We start from the raw sequence: 21748 nt of genomic DNA on the forward strand, positions 1-21748 counted from the left end.
GAAAGTGAATTTATGCCAGTGATTTTATGATAGTTTTACCACTTAAAATTTTGACACTATTTTTCTTTTAATACTATACATCGTAAGTCAGTCACGTCTGGGAAAGGTTTGCATGGATAACTTACGGAGTGCACAATTGTTGTTTTGTCTGAGTGTCACAAAGGTGTGTATGTGTGTCTCCCCAGCGCGTTCATTTCACTAACCTTCCCGTTCAGACAGTCTCCTCTCTGCGATGGCGTCTGTCGTCATTGTGATTTATGAGTTTAATAAAACCCTGAGTGTGTCTGTGTGTGTGTGTGTAGCTCAGGGCCATACTGTCCCTTACAATCACTCCACAAGCTCTCTTTTCACAGCCTCTCCCCCCTACTCTGTGGCTGACAATAGCTGTGAATGTGGCTGTGAATGTTTTAGAAGTGCCCTTGTCAGATTGGTGTCCTTGAGCGAGGGCATGCTTGTTACTGCCACTTTGTTAATTTCAAACTTGCCTTGATGTCCCCTCAAGGGACGCAGGAGCAAAACTAAATTACTGCTGCATAGTTTTGATGGAGACACCGGCCCTGTGTGTATTTGTGCTTGTGTTTTTGACTCTGTATGTGTGGTAACGGAGTCCCTGTGCAGCTGGTGGCACAATTCTGTGTTATACTAACTCAGCAGAAAAGAGGATTCCTAAATCTACATTTCAGCTAGATCACCATGGAGCCCGTTTTAATAGAGTGACTTCATTCATTATGTAACATCCAGTAGTATTTAACCATCATTAATACTGTGTGTAAACAGCAACTGAGGCACATTTAAAGTGCTACATACATTTTAAGGATTATTTATAAGCAAGCTATTTTGCTTTTTGGAACTGCATTTCTACATGATTTTATTAATATTTAAACCTCATTATCTTGAAGATTAATCTGGTACATTTGTGGATCTTTTAAATGCTACAAGAAGTCCGACTTTTTAAAAATTTGGTTCATAATTTGCTTGGCACAAGAATACTGCATTTATTTACGGTAAAAAGAAAAACCTTAAAGAAAAATGAGAGACAAGAAGACAAGAAGAATATTTTTTTGATAGTCAAATTTATAATTTTCCAGATAAAAACACAACCACAGACAAATGAATCATCTATAAATAAGACTTTTGTAAATACAACAATCATAAATAATACTGTCATCATGTAAAAAAAAGAAGAAAAATAATTTTGTAATAATACAATAGGCTTCAATATTGTACACAAAACATCAAACTCATCAATATTACACAGAAAGCCAACACCTCTTATTAATAAATACTGTCTCTATATTCAATCTAATATAAGCTATCTTTCAATTCTGCATAAAAAAAACAACTAAACAATTAAATTTCAGAGATTTTTTGCCACTTTTACTTTGATCTTCTTAATAGCAGGATGAAAATTACCAAAAGCCACAAATACCTCAGAATCCAGACGAATGCACTTTGAAACCCAAACGTGTATCTTCACTTACAGCTAAGAAAGACTTGACTACATCACTGCCACTTCCTCAAAACTGAGATTGCACTGAACAGCACACACACAACTGACCGAATTTCAGACTGAGCTTTCAAGTTCACGTAATCGCAACAATCAGACGGCACATCTGTGATTCCTAGCCACATATAACACATTAAAAAAACAGTTGGCATTTTTTATAATAAAACTACATCAAGCCCATGTTTCTCATTACAACTACAGCTCCTATACTGTGAAAGCTTACTAGGCATAATTACTGGTGGATGAAGAATAGACTCAGATTAATTAACATTCATTTCTATGGTGGTCTCAGGTGATAAACCTGCTAAAGTAAATCTGCACTTTTCAAAAACGACTAAACCTCTAACAGTTGGCAAACAGTGTATCATAATACAATCAGAACATTTGCTCAGAGTCCTTTAAGGGCTCTTCTGGACCGTAATATAAGCACGGTCTGATACTACATACTGGATAACAATCACGAATGGATACATTTAAGGAACAGACTCGGAATAATGACCGATTTTGTGTCACTGCTGACTGTGTCCACATGTGAACTGTATTCAAGTCATACACAAAGTGGGCTAAAATTATACTTATTATACTTGTATTATACTTATATTCTCTTTCCTGCATTATGTTTGGTTATCTGTTTACAACTCTAAATCTGAAATTTGTCAGAATATTAATATATTACTTATATCCACCCACTGGCTGCTTCATTAGGTACACCTTGCGAGTAATGAGTGGAACCCTCTTTTGCTTTTAGAACTACATTAACTCTTCGTGGCATAGATTCAACAAGTTGCTGGAATCATTCCTCAGAGATTTTGGTCCATATTGAAATCATAGCAAAACACAATGTTGTTGCAGATTTGTCTGCTGCACAGCCATGATGTGACTCTTATTTTTTACCACATCCCAAAGATGATCTACTGGACTGAGATCAGTGACTGTGGAGGCCATTTGAGTACAGTGAACTCCCTCTGATGTTCAAGAAAACAGTTTGAAATGATTTGAGCTTTGCGACTTGCTGAATGAGCAACAATACTCAGGTAGACTGTCATTTAAATTATGTTAAATTGGTGCCAAGGGGCCCAGAAAATATCCCAAGAAAATATGTGTCAAGGAAATTTCCCCCACATCATTACACCAGCACCACCTGCAGTCTGAACCACTGTTACAATGCAGGATGGATCTATGCTTCAATGTTATTTACACTTAAGTCTCACCCTACCATTGCAACAGAAATCCAGACTCATCAGATCAGGCAACACTTGCCAATCTTCAATTAACCAACTGTGATGAGTAGCCTCAGTTTCCTATTCTTAGCTGACAGGAGAGGCACCAGAGATGTTCAGAGATGTTCTTCTACATACACTGACTGTAATGAGAAGTTATTTGAGTATCTCTCATCTTCCTATCAGCTCAAAACAGTCTGCCCATTCTCCTCTGACCTCTACGATCAACAAGGGATTTTTGCCCAGACAACTGACACTGGTCTGAAAAACAGAAAATATAAATTTTTCACAGTTTTTCACTTTTTTTTTTAGACCATTCTCTGGAAACCCTAAAGATGATTGTGTGAAACAATCCAAGTAAATCAGCAGTTTCTTCAACACTCAGACCAGCCGGTCTGGCACCAACAACCATGCCACATTCATACTCACCTAAATCCCCTTTCTTCCACATTCTGATGCTTAGTTTGAAGTTCAGCAGCTCATCTTGTCTGTGTCTAGGTGTTTAAACGCATTGAGCTGTTGCCATATGATTGCCTGATTAAATATTTAGTGAGTAAATGAGAAGTTGAAGAGGTATACCTAATGAAGTGACGGAAAGTTTATGATGCTGCTTTAATTAATACCTCATAACACGTGTGTTGTTTAACTTATGTTTTTAATTGAGTAGATCGTATTTAGCACCGCCTGTGCAAATAGCATGTAACAGTGTTTTACTAGTTTGTTTTACAACTAGGTCCGAATGGCAACTGTGAAACCTGACAGGTCTTAAAGATGAGTGTCAGTGAACATGGTGTGCTCCTTTTTCACAGAACTTAAGGCCTTGATGGCATCCACAAGCTCATCTTCCTCCACATACTGAAAGAAACCACACAAGATCGCAAAATTTAGGTCTGAATCAAAGAAGAGGGGAAAACAATCAGAGAAACAATAAAGTAGGCATGAAAACAGCAATTTGAAAACATCTTCTTCTTTTTTTTAGAAGACATTTATATTTGCTTCATGGAAATCAGCTGTCCATATTTCTGTTTTCCGGTACAATTTCACTGATTCTGCATCCATCTAGGAATTGAGCAAGTCAAACCCACAATCCCAAAGCAACTTTATTAAAGTCTTATCATTTATTTTCTAGGCAATGATACTAATGAAAACTATAAACACATAATATTGTAAATTCTTATGACTTTATAATAAAAGAGGAGGAGGCTGGTGAATAATTAGCATAAAATGTTTGTATTGTCATCACTACTCTCTTCTGTACTTGTAGTTAACAAATGAAATTCATAATAAATATAACTCCATACTCACCAGTCCAGAATCGTGTGCCAGTGGGTTGTCCCAGCTTCCTTCCTCCATCATCATTGACTTCCTGTCAATTAGCTGACTTACACTGCGGTGCAAGGAATGCTGGGAGTAGGCCTGGCTGAGGTCTGCTTGGCTGGGAACCCGCAGCACAGAGATGGGGCTGAACTGTGAGTTGCTGCTCACTATCTTTGTGTCTGTCAGACCCTGAGGAGTAGAGTTTTATTCAGAGGCTGATTTAAAAGACCAGATGTGTGTTTCTGGGGTTTAAAGCCTTTTATACAAATCACATACTTAGAGAATACTTCTAGATCTAATATTCAATGGTATGGATTTCTTTTTTATTAGGAGCCACAGCAGCTCCTGTGGATAACAAAGGAAAAACAAGGAGTGAAATTAAGTCAGCTGAATATGTTTATTGTGGGAGGAATAAACACATGGGAGTTTGTTGGTATTACACCATATAGCCAAAAATATTGTGCCAGACCTCTTAATCTTTGAATTAGGCTGCTTTCAGTCCCATTTTCAGAGGTGTATAAAATCAGACACCTAACCTTGCAGTCTGCCTTTATAAAGATTTTTGAGACAATTTGTTATTCTAAGAATTTTCTCAATTCCAGCATCTTACTGCAACAGGATGCCACCATTGCAACAAGTCAGTTTGTGAAATTTCTTCCCTCTTAGACATCAGAAGCTGTCAGTGGTATTATTGCAGTGGAAGTGTTAAAGAACTGTAGCAGCTCAGTGATAGAGTATGCAAAGTTCCCCACCTCCTATGGCACTAACAGCAGAAAGAATTGTATGGCATAAGCTTCATGGCATGGGTTTCCATGGCTGAGCAGTTGCTGTAGGTGTAATTTTGCTGGAGTCATAAAACCATTAAGAGACACTATGACACAATATTCAGTTGCTGATTTTACCTTCTGTGCTGCAATTTTTTTTTAATGATTATTTTATTCATTACATGTAAGAAAGTCAACATTGTAGTGAGGACAGACCAAGAGACCTTCACACACCACAACAAGCCAACCACTGTCATATGACAGTGTGTAACATGCACACACACACACAGACACACACACACACACACACAAAGCATGCTTACACAAGCAAGGCAGACATACGCAGACAGGCATCCCTTTAAAATCAAGCATCCCATACCTCAGTGTACACAGTGTAGCTTTTAAGTATAACGCTGCTGATCTCAACACAGTCTGCTACAGTGTCAAACTGCAGGGGGACAGTAAGATAAACATTTAAGGCTTTGAGAGCAAGAACAGAAAATAATCTTACTGTGGGAAGATCAGGGAGGAGCACAGAGCCGGAGTGATGCTTAGAGCACAGCTCAGGACAGGGTCTCTGAGAGAGAGATACACAGAGAGACAGAGAGAGGGAGGGAAACAGAGTGTATACGCAGAGAAGTACAGAAAGAAGTGGAAGCAGAGAAGATAAATAGCAAAAAATAAAGGAAGAAAGGTTGACAGAGAATGGAGAAAGAAAAAAAACACAGAAATTAAAGTATTATGATGGAAAACATTAAAGTATAAAAAATAATTATAACGAATAACCAAAATAACAGAGCAGTGGATAAAAATGGTTAGTCGTCTTTATGAAACAGATGTTGTTTGGATCTAGTGCTAAAGTCACAACCAATGAAACGTGAGTTGCATATATGTAAAAAAAACAAAACAAAACCATTTTCAGAGTGGGCTGCACGGCAGTGGAGTGGTCAGCACTTTTACCCCAGAAAAAAGAAAAAGTGAAGTTTTATCTGTTGATATCTCGCATGATGCGATGTAACTAATTTATTTGTTTATTATACTGTATTGTGCTTATCTGTTCTTTGTTGTCTGTGTTTCTTTACAAAGTGTGCATGTGCATGATGGATGAATCACCTACTGTGGACCAAATTTACTACAGGCATGCTTGTTAGTCATTCAGAATTAGCTGTGAGAGTCTGTGGTTCTATTTCTCTGCTGGCCCTGTGATGGACTGGTGACCGGTTCAGGTGAGGACCCCGCCTCTTGCCCTATGACAACTGGGATACACTCCAGACCGAGATAACCATAAGTTGGATAACCTGTTAAGAAATTGAATTTATAGTTCCTGGGTTTTTAACCCTTTTAACGTAATATTTTTTTTAATCTTTCATTTACTTCTTTCCTTTTTCCTCTTACGTATTCCAAACTTTATGTCATTTTTTCTTTCTCAATCGCGTTTTATGTTTTTGTGCTGCATCTCCTGTCCGTTTCTCACCATGTAAGTCTCTCCCCCAGCTTTTCTTGTCTTCTGAAGCATAACCAGCGGAGGGCGCTCTCTGGCTGATGGATTCTTCCTCAAGGCTCTGTAAGGGAGTTTCAGAAAATACATTCTGTTTGCAGGAAGCGTGCTGTGTTTTATTTGCACAAGTTATGCTAACTTGTACATTTTAGTGCACTTTGAATTTCACATGAGAGAAGAATAAATTCTATGCTATCGCTGCCCTAAACCTTTTACAAGAATCATATTTACCTTTGTAGCACTAAGCCCAGCAGTATGGCTAGCAAAAATAGACCCAGAAGGGCTAACAGCAGGATGAACCACAGTTCAGAGTACACTGGTGTGGCTGACATGCTGACACCCTGTTTACCACTGTCTACAGGGTCAAGAGGAGCTGCACAAAGAAAACAACATGAATAAGTTATTAAACAAATAGCTTTCTAGATTTATCTGTATTTTTAATATATATTTTTTCTTCACAATATCAGAACCTGAGAGACAACAAGATTCTGAATCATTGAAGAATGTGTGTGTGTGTGTGTGTGTGTGTGCGTACATGCGTGCGTGTGTGTGTGTGTGTGTGTGTGTGTGTGTTACCAAGGCCTGTGGCTGGGCTATATCTGATGGTGGGAGTGCTGGCACTGCCACTCTTTGTGGTACAAGTCACCTGAAATGACAGAGCTTAGAGGAACAGAGAGAGAAAGACAAAAACAGAAAACAACTCTGGGTTACAATGAGGTGGGAAAATAAGCATGTATAGATGATGGTAACCAGCCTCTCTGTCCCCTGCAGGGCTAATTAAAGTATGCAACTCAAATAAAATCAGAGTGGGTGAGAAACATTCATAAAAAGGACCAAACTGAAACAGAAAGAGATTTAAAATTGAAGCTTATTCAGTTCTCAAAGCTTTTTCGGCATACCTACTCTAATCAAAGGCCCGACAACTAAAATTTGTAAGTGAGCTTAAAAAATTTAAATTAATTGGATGGGAAACATCAGAGCTTTTTAGTTTCAACCAAAATGCATTAGTAAGTTTTTTTTTAAAGCTGTTTATTCTGTATTCAAATGTTTTACAAGATTTATAGAGTTTACTGCTTGCTTTAGTAATTTTTTCTCTAATTGCACATGTTGTGTTATGTATGCTGTATGTTGCTCTTACTTTTCTGTGAGGTGCGTGGAACATGGAGATAGCTGTAGAAGCCGGTATAGATCCTCAGCTGGCTCTCAGTCACGCTGTACTCCTTCAGGTATCCGTTCAGGGAGAAAGAGCCAGTCCAGTCCAGCCAAATAACAGTCAGGTTACTGTCTACTGAGAAGGGGGATACATACTGGGGGGCTGAAGGGAGAAAGAATGATGGTAAGAGAAAATTTGAATGTGTTTTTTATCATTCTTAAAACTAGATATTACTGACTGCTGAGGCAGTAATAAATGTGTTACCTTCACTGAGAGTGTGGACAGTAGTCCAGTTGGAGGCAGTGTTGCCCATGTTATTAAAGCAGGCAGCTCTGAGCTCATATGTGGAGTACGGTTCGAGACCTGCACAGTTTAATTGTGTTTGTCACACAAAACTCATAAAGCAGAAAAACGTTTTAAAATCCCATCATAATCAAGCCTTACAGAATAAAAAAAAACTATTATTTTAAATCACCTAACATTGATTTAACTATTCTTTCTTACTGTATTTGTTACTTTTCAGTGGTACCTCACTGATGCTTGATATTTCTTTATATTCACCTGTAACATTGTAGCTCCGCTTTTTACCAAAAAAACAGATTTCTGTTGGTCCTTCAATACAAGGCAGGGGTATAGGCTGGGAGGGCTGAGGGCAAGGCGATCTGAGGTGAAGCTCACAGCTGGGTACAAAGAGTAAAGGAGTATAAGTGAAAGCAAGACGATAGGGTTTCTTTCTTTTAGTTTGTATGTGCACTTTTCAAATAAGTAAGGAAGGAAGGAAGTACAGGTTTATTTAAGTCAAATCCATTTGGTTAATTTTTATTTATATAGTGTTACATCACAACTTCAGTTGCCTCAAGGCACTTTTCAAGAACAAAATGTAATTCAAGATTTTCTCCTACCTTTCGATGAGTCCATTGGGTGACAAAGGCTCATCCCATTCCATCTGAACAGAGCGGGAGGTCACGGTGACAAGGCGAGGAGGAGGCTGGTGGGCTGGGGGAGCAGCAAGAGTGTGGAGCTCACTCAGCGGACCACGGCTACAGCACTGATGAAGGTTCACAATGAAGAGATTTTTAAAGTGTTAAAAAATATGGCCTCACTTGCAACTACAATACTTGGGAATGACTTGCAATCAGCAAAATAGATGTAAGTATTTGAATTGGCATTTGAAATTTGACCAATAGGTGAGGTAATCATAAATATTTCCCATCCATTTTCTTCCAGTTATCTAAATCAGGTTGGCAACAGCGACTTGTACCTATCCCAGCTGTCACAGGGCAAGAGGCAGGGTACACCCTGGACAGGTTGCCAATCTGTTGCAGGGCTAACACAATGAGACAGACAAACACTCAAGCCTACAGCCGATTTAGAATCCCTTATTAACCAAACCCCAAGCATGTCTTTGGTCTGCAGCTGAAGCTGAAGGACCTGAAGATAACCCACACAGACAGAGAGAGAACATCCAAACTCTGCACAGACTATCAACAAAGATATCACATATTAGCAGATAGTATTCAACTTTAATGACCGAGTACAGTTGTATAGACCCTGAGTATAATGCCTACCCTACATTTAGTATTATTACCTGATAACAAGTACAGGCCTCCACTCCTACCCAGTACTGGGTATAGGGACGTAAATCGTGGAGTGTCTGCGGATGCGATGTACCCTCTGAGAGCTACCGGGAGAGGACAGAGGGGGGTAAAATATGTTTAAGTTAACATGACAAGGACAAGTTATTATTAAATGTATTACTGAATATAGTAGAAGACTCTTTACCAGACTGTGGTTGTTGTGGTCCAGTGAGAACACTCTGTAAAGACTAATAATCCCATTGGGTTGGGCAGGAGCATGGATGTCCACTACAGCTGACGTTGCTGAAACGTGCAGAAAAATAGGGGGTCCTACACCCTGAGGTGGGGCAGGCCCTGTTCTTCCACTCACCCATGGACTGGCTGAATGACCAGCTGAATTAACTGCCCACACCTGTCAGATAAAACCACACATTTATCAGTTATGTGGTAACTTTTCAGTTTGCACGTTATGCAAGCATAAAAGCAAATGAGAACATGTGACACAGACTATTTACCCCAAACATTAGGATTTCAGATGCATTTTATGAACTCTTCATGATGAAGACTGCTTCTCTTAATTACCCAGTATTCGCCAGACCAACAGAAAGTTATATGTCAATTCACTGGACCATCCATCAAAACTACCATCAGCAGTCAGAGCAAAACCTTTTCACCATGCAACTCACCACTAACATATCTGCATGACAATTACTTTTCACCTTCATCAAGGAGTCACACACACACACACACACACACGCGCACGCACACACACACACACACACACACACACACACACACACACACACACACCATAGAGTAATCTTATTTGTGTGGTTGTTTTGGGTATAATTAGAAGGTGTACACAGCACAGGGTCAGGCAGGGTGGAGATTTGCATGTGTAAGTCATCTGTAGCCTGTCAGAAGTAGTGCAGAAGGCAGATGGATGGGTCTGAGCTTTAGTGTTGAAAGTGTGTGTCTGTGTGTGTGGGTTTTTTGTTTGTGGGTATGATTGCAAGATTTGTGCGTGCGTGCATGTGCATGCAGGGGTGTTACGAGTTGAATTAACCTCAATAATAGTCAATTAGGCCGTGATCAATCAGACTGATTGATCTAAGTGACAGCACAGATGGACCGAGATGGAGAGAGGAAGGAAGAATGGAGGATGGAGCGACTGGGGATTGGGGGGGGGGAAGGAAGATAGGATGAAAGGTGAGCAAGATGCAGGGTAGCAAACAGAGGAATCAGGAGAAATTTAAACTTGTTGTTCTTTTGTATATAGATACAGATAAGTTTAGTTCTACAGAGAAGATTATGTTTAGATTGTACTTATTTCCCACAACACACAATATATGTTAGAGCAAACTTCTGGGCTTTCATCACCTGCTCTGCTAACAGATTTCTCAAGAATATAAAAACTTTTCATGTGAAATTAACACTTTACTGATAGTGTTTTCAGACTGGCAGCTGCTCTCCTCTTGCAATTAAACTGTATGTTTTAAATAAAACATGGTTATTATAAGTGACACAAAAGGTGTAGCTCAGTGGTTATATTTTTGAATCAACAAACTCATTAGAAAATGCAGCCATATGTAAACTTCATTTTCAAAAAACATATTTAGATATATGTTCTCCGAATTTGAAAACAATACACTAAATATGTAGAAAAATGCAATGAAAGTCCAAATATCTTTTAAAAAGATAGAAACACAATAGTAGATCATGTTTATTTAGGTTATTGACATCATACTGATACTTTATGTGTTTATGTGTTACAAATCATTTGATACTGATGAAAAAAGAGAAACTGCTGGAGAACTGAAAGAAAAAGAAACTTTAATTGGATAAATGTTGCATATACGAATCCTAAAGCATATATGTATGTATGTATATATGTAAATATGACTGGTTCCTAAGTATTATTACTGTAAATGAACAAATGTATGTACTGTTGTAAAATTTTAGTAGCGTACAGAGGGGAACTGAGAAGTAATTAGTTCTCTACTGTACATTAATTATCTCCTGCAACGGTGTTACCTGTGGCCAGTCACATTTACTCTTACTGTCATAAAAAATTGGATTTGGAACAAAGAAAGCACACAAAATTTCTTAAACAAACTGAAAAAAAGAGCAATAGCATCAGCTAAATGAATTTTCTTAGCAGCATTTTTAGATCCTGCGCAGGAACTGTCACATGACTTGTTGCTTGAGATGGTATAAATCAAATTTGCTACTGCTGCCATAAGAAATTATGAACTGCAGCAATAAAATACCTCTACCCAGCAACAACCTCCTTTTCCTACCCTGGTAGCAACACAGTGTAAGCTTCAATGAGATGCATGGTTTTTGTGGTTTGATTAAAAAGTTTGTGACACATAGACAGAATGGAGGAAAAAGTTCACAGCTAAAGTCAGCCCAGATCACCTTGCCCTTGATCCACTGCTAAAACATAGAACTAATCTCCTTGTCCCTATATCATCTACAGACTTTTTACTGCTTTCTCTCCTCTCTTGTCCTCCCCTCTTCCATTGGGCCATGATTTGGTTTATTAGACAAAAAATAAAAGTATACCCTGTTAGCTTCCATGGCAGCAAATGAGCCACCATGGCAACAAACGACTTCAGGAAACTTCCAGATAGTATTCCAGCCTTTTTATTGGACGGCTGGACTGCGGAATCAAACTTTGTGCTCTGATAGGCTGACGGCACTACTTGGCGGGTGCATCTAGTTGAGGTGAAGGGGCTAAGTTGTGTGAAAGTGGGCAGTAATTAAAACCAAGCATAAAGCTGTCAATAGAAGCTTATGACCCAGTGTAATTAGCCTAATATGATTTCTCTCTCTGTGCTGTGGTGTGCTAAACTGAACTGACTTGTCCTTGTGTACGCCTGAAACACAGAGAGAGAAAGGATGAGGTCCCGGTAACAGACATAACATAACAGCTAAATAAAAATAAAGTCGGGCAGACAGAGAGTAAAACAAACAGGCAGGTAAGTGGTACAGTGTGTACAGAAAGACAGATCAATACACTGACTAAGAAAAGAAACACAGAGAAACGCATGGTGAGATGAAATATCTATAAATGTTTACAGTTTCTATGCACGCTGAGACACTCACTTATGTTTACGTGGACAAAAAAAACAAAAAACACATGACTTCACCAATACTCAACGCCGCATTGTTCATGCACCCCAATCCCCCAGAGAAAAATCCTCAGGGGACGTGTAGCGGTCACCATTAAAAGGTCTTTCCAATACAAGCTCTGTTACCAAGGAGGCTAACAGTTAATTCGATTGGCTGGCTGGTAATCAGGAAGTGGGGTGCTCAGAGGGCCCAGTGATTAATGGCTCTGTTGCCCGCTCGTCATCTCCCAAAGCTCCTCCTTCCCTCCCTCCTCATGTCATAAATTAGGACCCTCGTAAATAAAGACGGTGCTACAATCAGGCAAACTCAATCAATTACACCGGTTCTCTGGCCTCAGCTCATATGTCTGACAGGCAGGAATGCTAATGTTATTGTTGCTTCCAAAGGGCTAACCTGTCAATTAGTGTACCAATGCACAAGCACAACAGCATGAATATGGACCACTCCATTTAACACCTGTCTGATTACTCGTGTGTTTGTGTGTCTGCTATTGTTCGAGTATATGGAAGTCATACCAGTTGATACATGAGAGTGGTCTTTTTCCTTTGTGTGTGCGTGTGCGTGATCTGACTTGTGCAGAAGACAAAAAGCAGGATACTCATGCTCTGCAGAATCAAGCCTTCAACCTCTATATTAAAAAAAATCATTTGAAAATGTTAAAAACCTCTCAAATACTTGTGATTCTAGTGACTACTAAAGTCTACTATCAACACTTTCAAACCTTCTCTTCTACCCAGAACAAATATTATACCTGGTACTGGTATACAGTGTATGGGTGGAGTCCATTATCTTTCCACGTAGTAGAGGAATTCCTGTAGACAGCTGTTGCTGCATCACTGTTGTGGGTGGCCGTGGGGCTATCCAGTCTGCGGTGCACCTCATAATACAGGATCCTACCATTTGGCTGAGCTGGAGGGGACCAGGTGAGTAGAAAGCTGGTCTGTAGTTTAGTGTCTTTGTCAGGTTGGAGGTCTAACAGTGGTGCTGTCTGTCCAGTAGGGGGAGCCTCCAGCGTGAGTATAGATGACCAGTCACTGGAGGAACAACCTAGTGCTGTGCAAGCTTCCACCCTCACTTCATACCTGCCCACAAATAGAAAACAGTAACATGGGACAAGCAGAACATTAACATGGAGACGTCATATAGAAAAGGCTGATGAGCTCACATTTTTTGAATCCTGTGGGTTCACACACATTATGTGTACGAAGAAATAGCCAGCCAACTGCACATGCAGCCTTACTCAGGAATACATAGTACAATGGTAGGTCCACACTGTTGTTAAAAAGTTAAAAGTTGCCTTTCTTTCTTTTTTTTTTGATTTCCTGCTTTGAAAAGCCACCATCATTGATTCTGTCCATTTCACATTAGGCCATACAAGTTTTTTGTTTTGTGGTTTGTACGCTTAATTGCCCGTGTGAACGTAAATAATAATATAGAGACTTAAATAAACATAATAGATTCTTAGAATTTTAAATTATTCTTTTTTTTTAAAAAGTAAAACAAAGTGAAAGCTCCTTGTAGCGACTAATCGGTTGTATATGATTTCCTCAGTTGTGAAAATTTTTGAAGTTTTACTGTTAACATTGTCCATTGAAATGTCAAACTGGGTTGCTAAACATTTCTGCAACCAATTTGGGGCAAAAAAAGAAATGTAACACCAGCAAATGCTACATCATCAGCATATATCTACCTGTCAAACTTTATCTAAAAACACACAGTGATAATAATAAATAAATATGTTTTACTGCCTAAAGGTTGGCAAGTGGTAGAGACTGACTGACCTGTGGTAAGGAGCCAGCCCATGAAGAATAGTGTGTCTTTCTGAGAAGGCACCATCTTGTGGAGTGAAGTCACTGCTGATGATGCTGAGCTGGACTGGATCTCTTTGATAAACAGTGTAACTCACTAGGTCTCCATTAGGACGGGCTGGAGGTTGCCACTCTACTCTCACCTAGTAAGATAAAGAACAGCATAAAAAACTTTCATTAACAAGATCTTGATTCAACTCTCACTCACAATGACTAAATAAATGACAACTTGCCTGGTTTGGTCCTACAGGTGTTAATGTTGGGAGACCCACACCAGACGGAGCTGATGGATGCGTCTTTGCAGTGGCTACTGTGCTGCTCACAGCGCCTCTGCTGTTGTTGGCCCTGACAACATAATTGTATTCCACGCTTGGCAAAAGTATGAAGTCGTGGTAATGCGTCTCCGTGCCAACATAGATAACTTCTCCATCTCGACGGAGTTCGTACCCGGTGATGATGCCATTAGGGTGCTCTGGTGGTCTCCAGCTAATCTCCACTGACTCTGGGCCAGTAACCTTCAAATGAAACATTAAAGCACATCAAGCAGATTCCCCAATTGTGTTTAATATTTGGTGAATAATTCAATTTATAAAATAGAAAATAACCAACACTAGCAGAAAATAAACGCTGGCAATGAAGGTTTTAAATACAAGTCAAAGATAAACACCCAACCTTAAGTGACGGGGCAGACAGGCCTGTGGGAGGAGCTTCCTCTGTCGCAGTGGACATTGTGAGGCTGGCAGTACATCCACCACTAGTACAAGCCAGCAGAACCAGTGTATATGATGTATGTGGCTGCAGGCCTGACAAGACTGTATTTAGGTCTCTTCCACGATAAGCCTGTTCATTGTTAAGTTTCAGCACATATTGAGTCACCTCTCCATTCTGTGTCAGTGGTTTACTCCAGGAAACATGCATACTATTGGATGTGATTTTGTCCACTCTGGGAGCTTCCACTATGGCAGGAGGAGCCTCTAGAGTTGTGATGTTTGTATGAGGACTGGTGATACATCCCTCAGACGTGCAGGCTATGACTGAGTAGCTGTGGACAAAAGCAAAATAAAATGAAGTTTGGTCTTCACATTTATAAAGTTGTTACCCAGAAACTACAAATAAAGCAATACCTGTATGCTGAAAAAGGCAGGAGGTCTTCGTCTGTGTAGCTGAGAACAGTGGGGTCAAAACTGAAAGAGAAACTGACGTTGTTTCTCTTAATCCTATAAGACTGAAGTACTCCATTAGGCTCCAAAGGAGGAGTCCAGGACACCACTACCTCACTGGGCCGGCCCTGGAGATGACTCACTGTTGGGGGCGCTAAGCCACGAGGGGGGGCTTGTCTGGTCATTACAGTTACCCAAGGGCTGCAAGTGTGCCCAGCTGGGTTATAAGTACAGACACTGAACTCATACTGTGTCCATGGGCGCAAACCAGATACTGTATAGGAGTAGGTTTCAGCCTGTTGTGGGGATGCTTCTCTGAAGAGGATCTGTTGGGAGCACAATATTAATGCAATTTTAATTGTTAACCTTGTAAACTGTGATATTTTTTTTTAAAATATATATAAATAAAAAACAGGACATAAAACAAGATCTTATAAACTGGGACCACTAGTATATTTTACCAAGCCCTCCTACAACTGGTCAGATTGACTCTAAATTTAGACATTTTAAGAGTTTCACCTACTTTCCCCCTTTCAATATCCTCTTCTTTACTTCTCCCACTCGCTTCATGTTCCAAACGCCTCCCAAGTAAGAAATATTCTTTAATTGGCCCGTTGGGTTGAGAAGGAGGGCCCCAGGTAAGTGACACCTGGTCTGAGCCAACAAAGAGAGGCCTAGGGGGAGACTGGGAAGCAGGTGGTGCTGCTGCTGTGGCAATGCGCTGAGGAGGGCTGCGTGTGCAGCCTGCTGAGGTACAAGCTTCAAGAGTCAGCGTATAAACGGTCCATGGCTCCAAACGCCGAAAAAGGAAACTACGTGACAAACCACTGAACTCTAGGTTCCCCTCGCTGTACAAGTTATACATCTGCAAAAGGAGATGAGAGAAAGAAGAGAAATTTAAAGACAAATATAAAACGTATGGGTTTAAGTAGGACATGTGAACAGCACTGACTTTAGATGCAGGTTGCACATGTAGCATACACCAAAAAAATATGTGAAGTTGTGCACATATAAACTACATTGGGATATTGTGCTTCATGTTTCTGGGGGTCTTGTGGACTTTCACATGTGGGTCTATGTATGCTATATTGCCATAACTACCTTGTTACTATTGCACTTTATCTAAGGTGGACCACACCATTTGGTATATGCTCAGTGATTTTCTTATGTGTATCCATGTACCGTGATGACTCCATTTGGAGACTGTGGTGGATCCCAGCTGAGCAGTAACGCCCTGCCCTGCTCTCTCTGCTCCACTGTGAAGTTAGGCAGGCCAGCTGGAGAAGCCTCCAGGGTCCTAATGTCCACCCACGGACTGGACACACTGCCTGAAAAGTTACAGGACAGATTCACTGGGGGTGTTCATTAGCTGGTCTAAATAATCTTTTAAATTAGTTTCTCAACAAATTCAACCTACCTGCCCGATTCAAAGCTTCTACTCGTAGACTGTACTGAGTGTACGGTTCAAGACCATAGACTATTGCCTCTAGCTGTGAATCCTGAGAGAGACAAAAAGAGCAGTGTGTGATATAAAAAGATAGGAGATAAAAAGGTAACATCATGAGAGAAAAGGTTGGAGAAAGAGATAACAGGGAAGAAGAATAGTGGGGGGAAGTGGATGAAGACAACAGAATAATTGGTCAGGAGTTAAGAAGGAAAAAAAATGGCAGATGCATAAAGGGTAACAGGAAAGTGGGTAGAGAGCCAAAGCAAGAGACGGGAGAGACAAAATTAGTTACACAGACAAATCCTGCATGAATAAAAACCAGAGCATTACTCATTAAAACATGGAATGAAAAGGAGCATTGAAACAATGGCAAGCTAAGATGACATAACTTGGGATTTGCCATATCAACATTTCAACATACATCCTCTGCAGTGGTAAGCAGACACCAGAAAAGTGGCAGAGACTGAGAGAGAGAGAGAGACTGGCAGGCAGACAGCTGTCCCTTATGGGTGAATTCAAAGCTTCCAGATTGTGTGTTTATGTCACACATGCACCCTTTCATATCACATACACAAACAGACACAGGCACAGGATGTCTGCCAGTAGCTTTAGGCAGTGGGACCTAGCCCAACACCCTGGCAGACACAGGGGCAGTGTGTATGCGTGTGTGTGATACAGAGGGAACACCATTTACTAATTGATAAGAGACACACTGTTGTTTCAAAAGGCCCTAGCGTGCGATGACATGGTAGTCTGGGAGCACCAGGCTCCAAGATGTAGCATTGCCTGTTTGAGTTTGTGTTTGTTTATGACTGTGCGCTTTGAAGCAGGTATGAGAGTGATGTTTTTCAGTGTGCGTGTGAACATATTTGTGTGGATATACAACACAGGAGATTACATTTCTTTCAAGAGTTGAGTCTGCAGTTAAAATTGTCTGTTCAGGACTGTATGCTTTCACATAACCGAGCATATGTAAAGAGATTAACTGGTAACCCACTTCAATGCAGCGTCAAAGGGATCAAAAAGACTCAGATTCAAACTGAGTCAAATGAAAACCCAGACAAATCACCGTAGCTTGGCACCAAGGATGAACTGTCTGAACAACAACCAGAATGCATGTATTCACTGTTTTCATGTCTGGAAGCCAACATATTTTTCATCCACAGTAAAATAGGATTAATAAGCCCCTAGACACCTAGACACAAGCTAAATCCTCCTGCAAATCACAGCACTTCTCAGTAGACAGAGGGAGGGAGGGACAGAGCGAGAAAGGGTGGGGAAAGGATGGGAAGAGATAGAAAGAGAAACGGGTGGTGGGAGAGAGAAATGGAGACAAAGGAAAAAAAGACAGTGGAATAAAAAAAAAGTATGTGTCAGTAGAGTAATGTAGGGCAGAGAGTTAGAAGAGAAAAAGTAAGAGGTGAGTAAGTTAATAACTGATGAAGCAAATAAAAGAAGGTGAGACAGAGGAAGGGGGGTGAGAGAAAGAGTAAGACATGGAGAGATTGAGTGAAGAAGAAAAAGAGGGGAGAAAGCTAAAGCGGGTGAGAAAAAAAAAGATAGATGTGGCAAAAGGGAGAGACAGATTAAGTGAGCAGGAATGAGAGATCTCTCTACTTTAAAAGCCAGTGAAATATGTGAGGCATGTGGCCTATAAAGCGGTTAACATATGCACATTGTCAATAGCAGCATCTGGCGCTGGCAGATTTTATAGGAGCGTGGAGACTCTGCTACATGCCTCTAGATGGCAATACATTCAAACACTTTATCACTGAAACACACCACATTAACGGCCTGCTCGCTACATCACACGCACACACTCAACAATCAAGCACTGTGAAATTCACACACACAGGCACGCAGACAGGCTGTAATCAAACGGTGTAGCACTGAAACACACAACTATTACATTACATTAACAGCTCCCTCAATAACTATTCCTCTCTCATACATGCACTTTCACATACACACACAGCGTGCAAAGACACACAAAGACAAACACAGCCACAGCAAGCAAATACTTTTAAGGTATCTGACAATGCGTAGGCAATGGCATACATGAAAAACTACAAAATAAATCATGACATGAACTGAAAGTTACCAGGTACATTTAATTTAATCCACTAGATAAATCAGTGGGAGCACATATATGAAAATACTGAAAACCATACAGATTGTAGTTCCCAACCTGCTTCTTCCAGTTCAGCAATAGATATTTATGATCTCACCTCAATGTTTGGGCCAGCTTCCAAATGGTAAGTAATCTGCATGTATCAAGTGCATTACAAAATACAAAGTATTCCACTTTGTGAAACAATGAAGTATTACACCTGTACTTCTACATACTGTAGAAGTAAAACTGCCAACAAAAAGCACCCAAACCCACAGCCAACCTCTCAAGGACCACGGGGGAAGCTGCAATCGAAGATATGAAAGGAAAAGGTTCTTGTCAAGCTAAATTCAGTCTGCATGGGCTGGTGCATATGTGTGCGGATGATCAAAGTCACCAGTTAATCATACAAAATGCAAAAGAACAGAGAGGGGGAAAGGGAGGTCAAGAGAAAGAAAGAGAGACAGGGAGGCAGCGTAAACAAGACAGAAGTACAGAAATGGAGACAATGATCAGGAAAGAAGAGAAAAGAAAGGAAGAGGTCTTGCTAATTTATACATTAAAGAGCTCTTGGATCTTACATGGTTCAACACAACTTAACATTGAGGGCAAAGAAGCAATCTATTCAATCTTCTGTATCTTTCTTCTGACTTCTCCCGTGTGTGTGTGAGCTAAAGAAGAGGCCCTTTGGACTGTGGGACTCTTCCCGTTCCTAAATTAAAGTGCCAGCCTGCATGTGTGTTCCTTAAACCATGTGCACATGTACTGGTATCTGTATGTATGTGCGCATGTACTCCAGTAAGGCCACATGTAGAAGCATCTTGTTTTGTACCAATGTGTCCCGAGAACTGTTCACGCGCATGTCTGTGTGTGTGTGTGAGACTGCACATCTGTGGGTATGCGTGATATTCAGGTAGAGAGGCATGCTGCAGCCAGGGGGACAGTGTGTGATACTAATTAAGAATAACCATGTGTATTTGTCAAAAGAATTATGCTGATTATCTCACAAAGGCCACAGTTCTAGGCCCCGCAGAGAGACAGAGACAGAGAGACAGACCAGCATTAGCATATGGCTACACACATGCATGCACATACACAAACACTCCATTTCACTCCTTGTATCGAACCCACGCATGATACAAGAATAGGTAAAAGTAAGATGAGCGCCCAAGAAGATACATCAAAGAACAATGCCTAGTGACAGATGAATGGGGTCCAACTGGTCTGCCTTTAGGATGTTTGTCTCCACAGGCCTTCTCTGGCCTCTCTGCTCAGTCATATTAATTCCTGCAGAGATAATAAAGCACCACGCTGTTTCAGCTTTTTTATTGTGTGTCTTACTTCTTTCATGTATGTGATAAAACATGCTAACATCAGATTTGACTTAAATGATCTTAATTCAGCTCAAATCACTTCATCTCATTCAGTTCAGTTCCATTCAATTCAATTCAATTGTCCAGCCTATTAGTACAAGCTGTGCCCTGACCAGCCCTGTGAGAGCAGTAATTGTTTTCAGAGGTTTCTGAGGTGAGCCAGTACACCACACACTGATCTCTTGCACCCCATGCCAAGCTCTCAAGCCAAGTTTGTGTGTGTGTGTGTGTGTGCATATTTATGTGTGCATGCCTAATTCAATGCTGCTGGAACAATTGCCCTGTGTCTGTTTGCAAAATGCCCTGCATGGGTGTCCCTGCTAGTCAGGGTGCGTTAGACAAACCCTGACACATAGAGACCTTTGTGCGACACGTACACAAACACACTCATACACAAACACACCACACAGACACACGGAGTGGCCATTAGGCATGTGTTATGTCTGTGGCCAGCACAGATGTAGAGAGGGACTGCAGGGGTCTGGAACAGGCATGCCCACTTCACACAGACATTCATGATTGGCTCTGGCATCTCTGGACCCCAGGAACAGCATATTTAGTGTGTATATATATTCTTGTGTGTGCTCGTGTTTATATTTGTGTGTGTGATGCAGCCAAAGACCAGTGGACAAATTATAATGAGTAATGGTCAGCATGCTAAAAATCCACAGATTTCTTGTGAAATTAAAATAAGAGAGCATGTTAATGAGTATATTTTTCAGCTAAGCTTTATTCCACAAGATGAGGCAACAGAAAAATGTCTCGTTTTATGTTTTAAAGCTAGTTAAAAAAAAATGGGAAAAAAAGTAAAAAATATTTTTTTATACACACAATTTTAAATGAGGGGATCGTTGTTGATGGCAAACATAATAATAATTAATCTGGAGGATGTTTCAGGAAAAAATATTTCTTTATCGCAACTTTACAAAAAACATCAAAAGTAATGAAATGATTGTTTGTTGCGAGGTGAATGGGAGCATTTTAAAAATCCACTTGATGGAGACAGCAGACCGACCAGAATCACAAAAATCCTACAGGCTTTTTGGCAACCCCGCCATCTTTTCCCTACCAATCGATAGACATTATGCTAAGTGTCAAATATATATGCCCATGGTGGGAGACAGCATCAGAGAGGTAGGAAGGACTCCTCAAAACTAAATAGTTCCCACTTCCAAAGCAAACACAAATATTCAGTTACTCGTCACACTCCCACATGCTCCTCGCCAGATTTGAATGGACTCAGTAATCACAAATATAGCAAGTCCTTTTCTCTTTTTCTCACGCATTCGCACCCTCTCAGCATTCCTTTAAAGTGATGACCATCATATTGTGGTTGCAGCACTAAACACCCATTCGAAGTGGAGAGTACTACACTGGGTGGTGTGGCCTCTTCACAGACAGACACACAATAACACCAACCTATCATTACCCAGCGAAAGAGGGTGTGTGTGTAGGAGCGACGGAGCAGGAAGAGATAGGGAAGTAAGAACATAAACTCACTTGAAAAAAAAATCACTTGAGGAAGCTAGAAGAAGAGGGAATGAAGGGGCAAGCATTGTGGATGAGCATAAGATAAAAACTGTAATTTTACACAGAAACAGAGAAACTCCAGATGGACATGCAGCGATGAAGGAATGGGCAGTGTGGAATGATAGAGGGAGGAGCTGCCAAAAAAA

The 21748-nt window shown here is 40.4% G+C and overlaps 1 protein-coding gene across 1 annotated transcript in view; it reads right to left on the reverse strand.

Moving 5' to 3' along the window:
• Positions 1–1087: 1087 nt before the first annotated feature.
• ush2a (Usher syndrome 2A (autosomal recessive, mild)) overlaps positions 1088–21748 on the reverse strand; it is a 217029-nt gene continuing 196368 nt past the window's right edge. The window contains exons 75-94 of the mRNA XM_039614175.1: positions 16560–16641; positions 16325–16470; positions 15666–16007; positions 15107–15468; positions 14655–15024; positions 14216–14497; positions 13956–14125; positions 12926–13256; positions 9242–9448; positions 9048–9140; positions 8362–8507; positions 8021–8139; positions 7724–7822; positions 7445–7621; positions 6883–6966; positions 6538–6679; positions 6240–6370; positions 5320–5381; positions 4033–4233; positions 1088–3582 (exon numbers count right to left, since the gene is read on the reverse strand). Coding sequence (XP_039470109.1) covers positions 3493–3582; positions 4033–4233; positions 5320–5381; positions 6240–6370; positions 6538–6679; positions 6883–6966; positions 7445–7621; positions 7724–7822; positions 8021–8139; positions 8362–8507; positions 9048–9140; positions 9242–9448; positions 12926–13256; positions 13956–14125; positions 14216–14497; positions 14655–15024; positions 15107–15468; positions 15666–16007; positions 16325–16470; positions 16560–16641 — 3636 coding nt within the window. The 3' untranslated portion in view covers positions 1088–3492. The remainder of the gene's footprint in view (positions 3583–4032; positions 4234–5319; positions 5382–6239; positions 6371–6537; positions 6680–6882; positions 6967–7444; positions 7622–7723; positions 7823–8020; positions 8140–8361; positions 8508–9047; positions 9141–9241; positions 9449–12925; positions 13257–13955; positions 14126–14215; positions 14498–14654; positions 15025–15106; positions 15469–15665; positions 16008–16324; positions 16471–16559; positions 16642–21748) is intronic.

The sequence above is a fragment of the Oreochromis aureus genome, linkage group 1 (assembly GCF_013358895.1).
Source record: "Oreochromis aureus strain Israel breed Guangdong linkage group 1, ZZ_aureus, whole genome shotgun sequence".
NCBI lineage: Eukaryota > Metazoa > Chordata > Actinopteri > Cichliformes > Cichlidae > Oreochromis > Oreochromis aureus.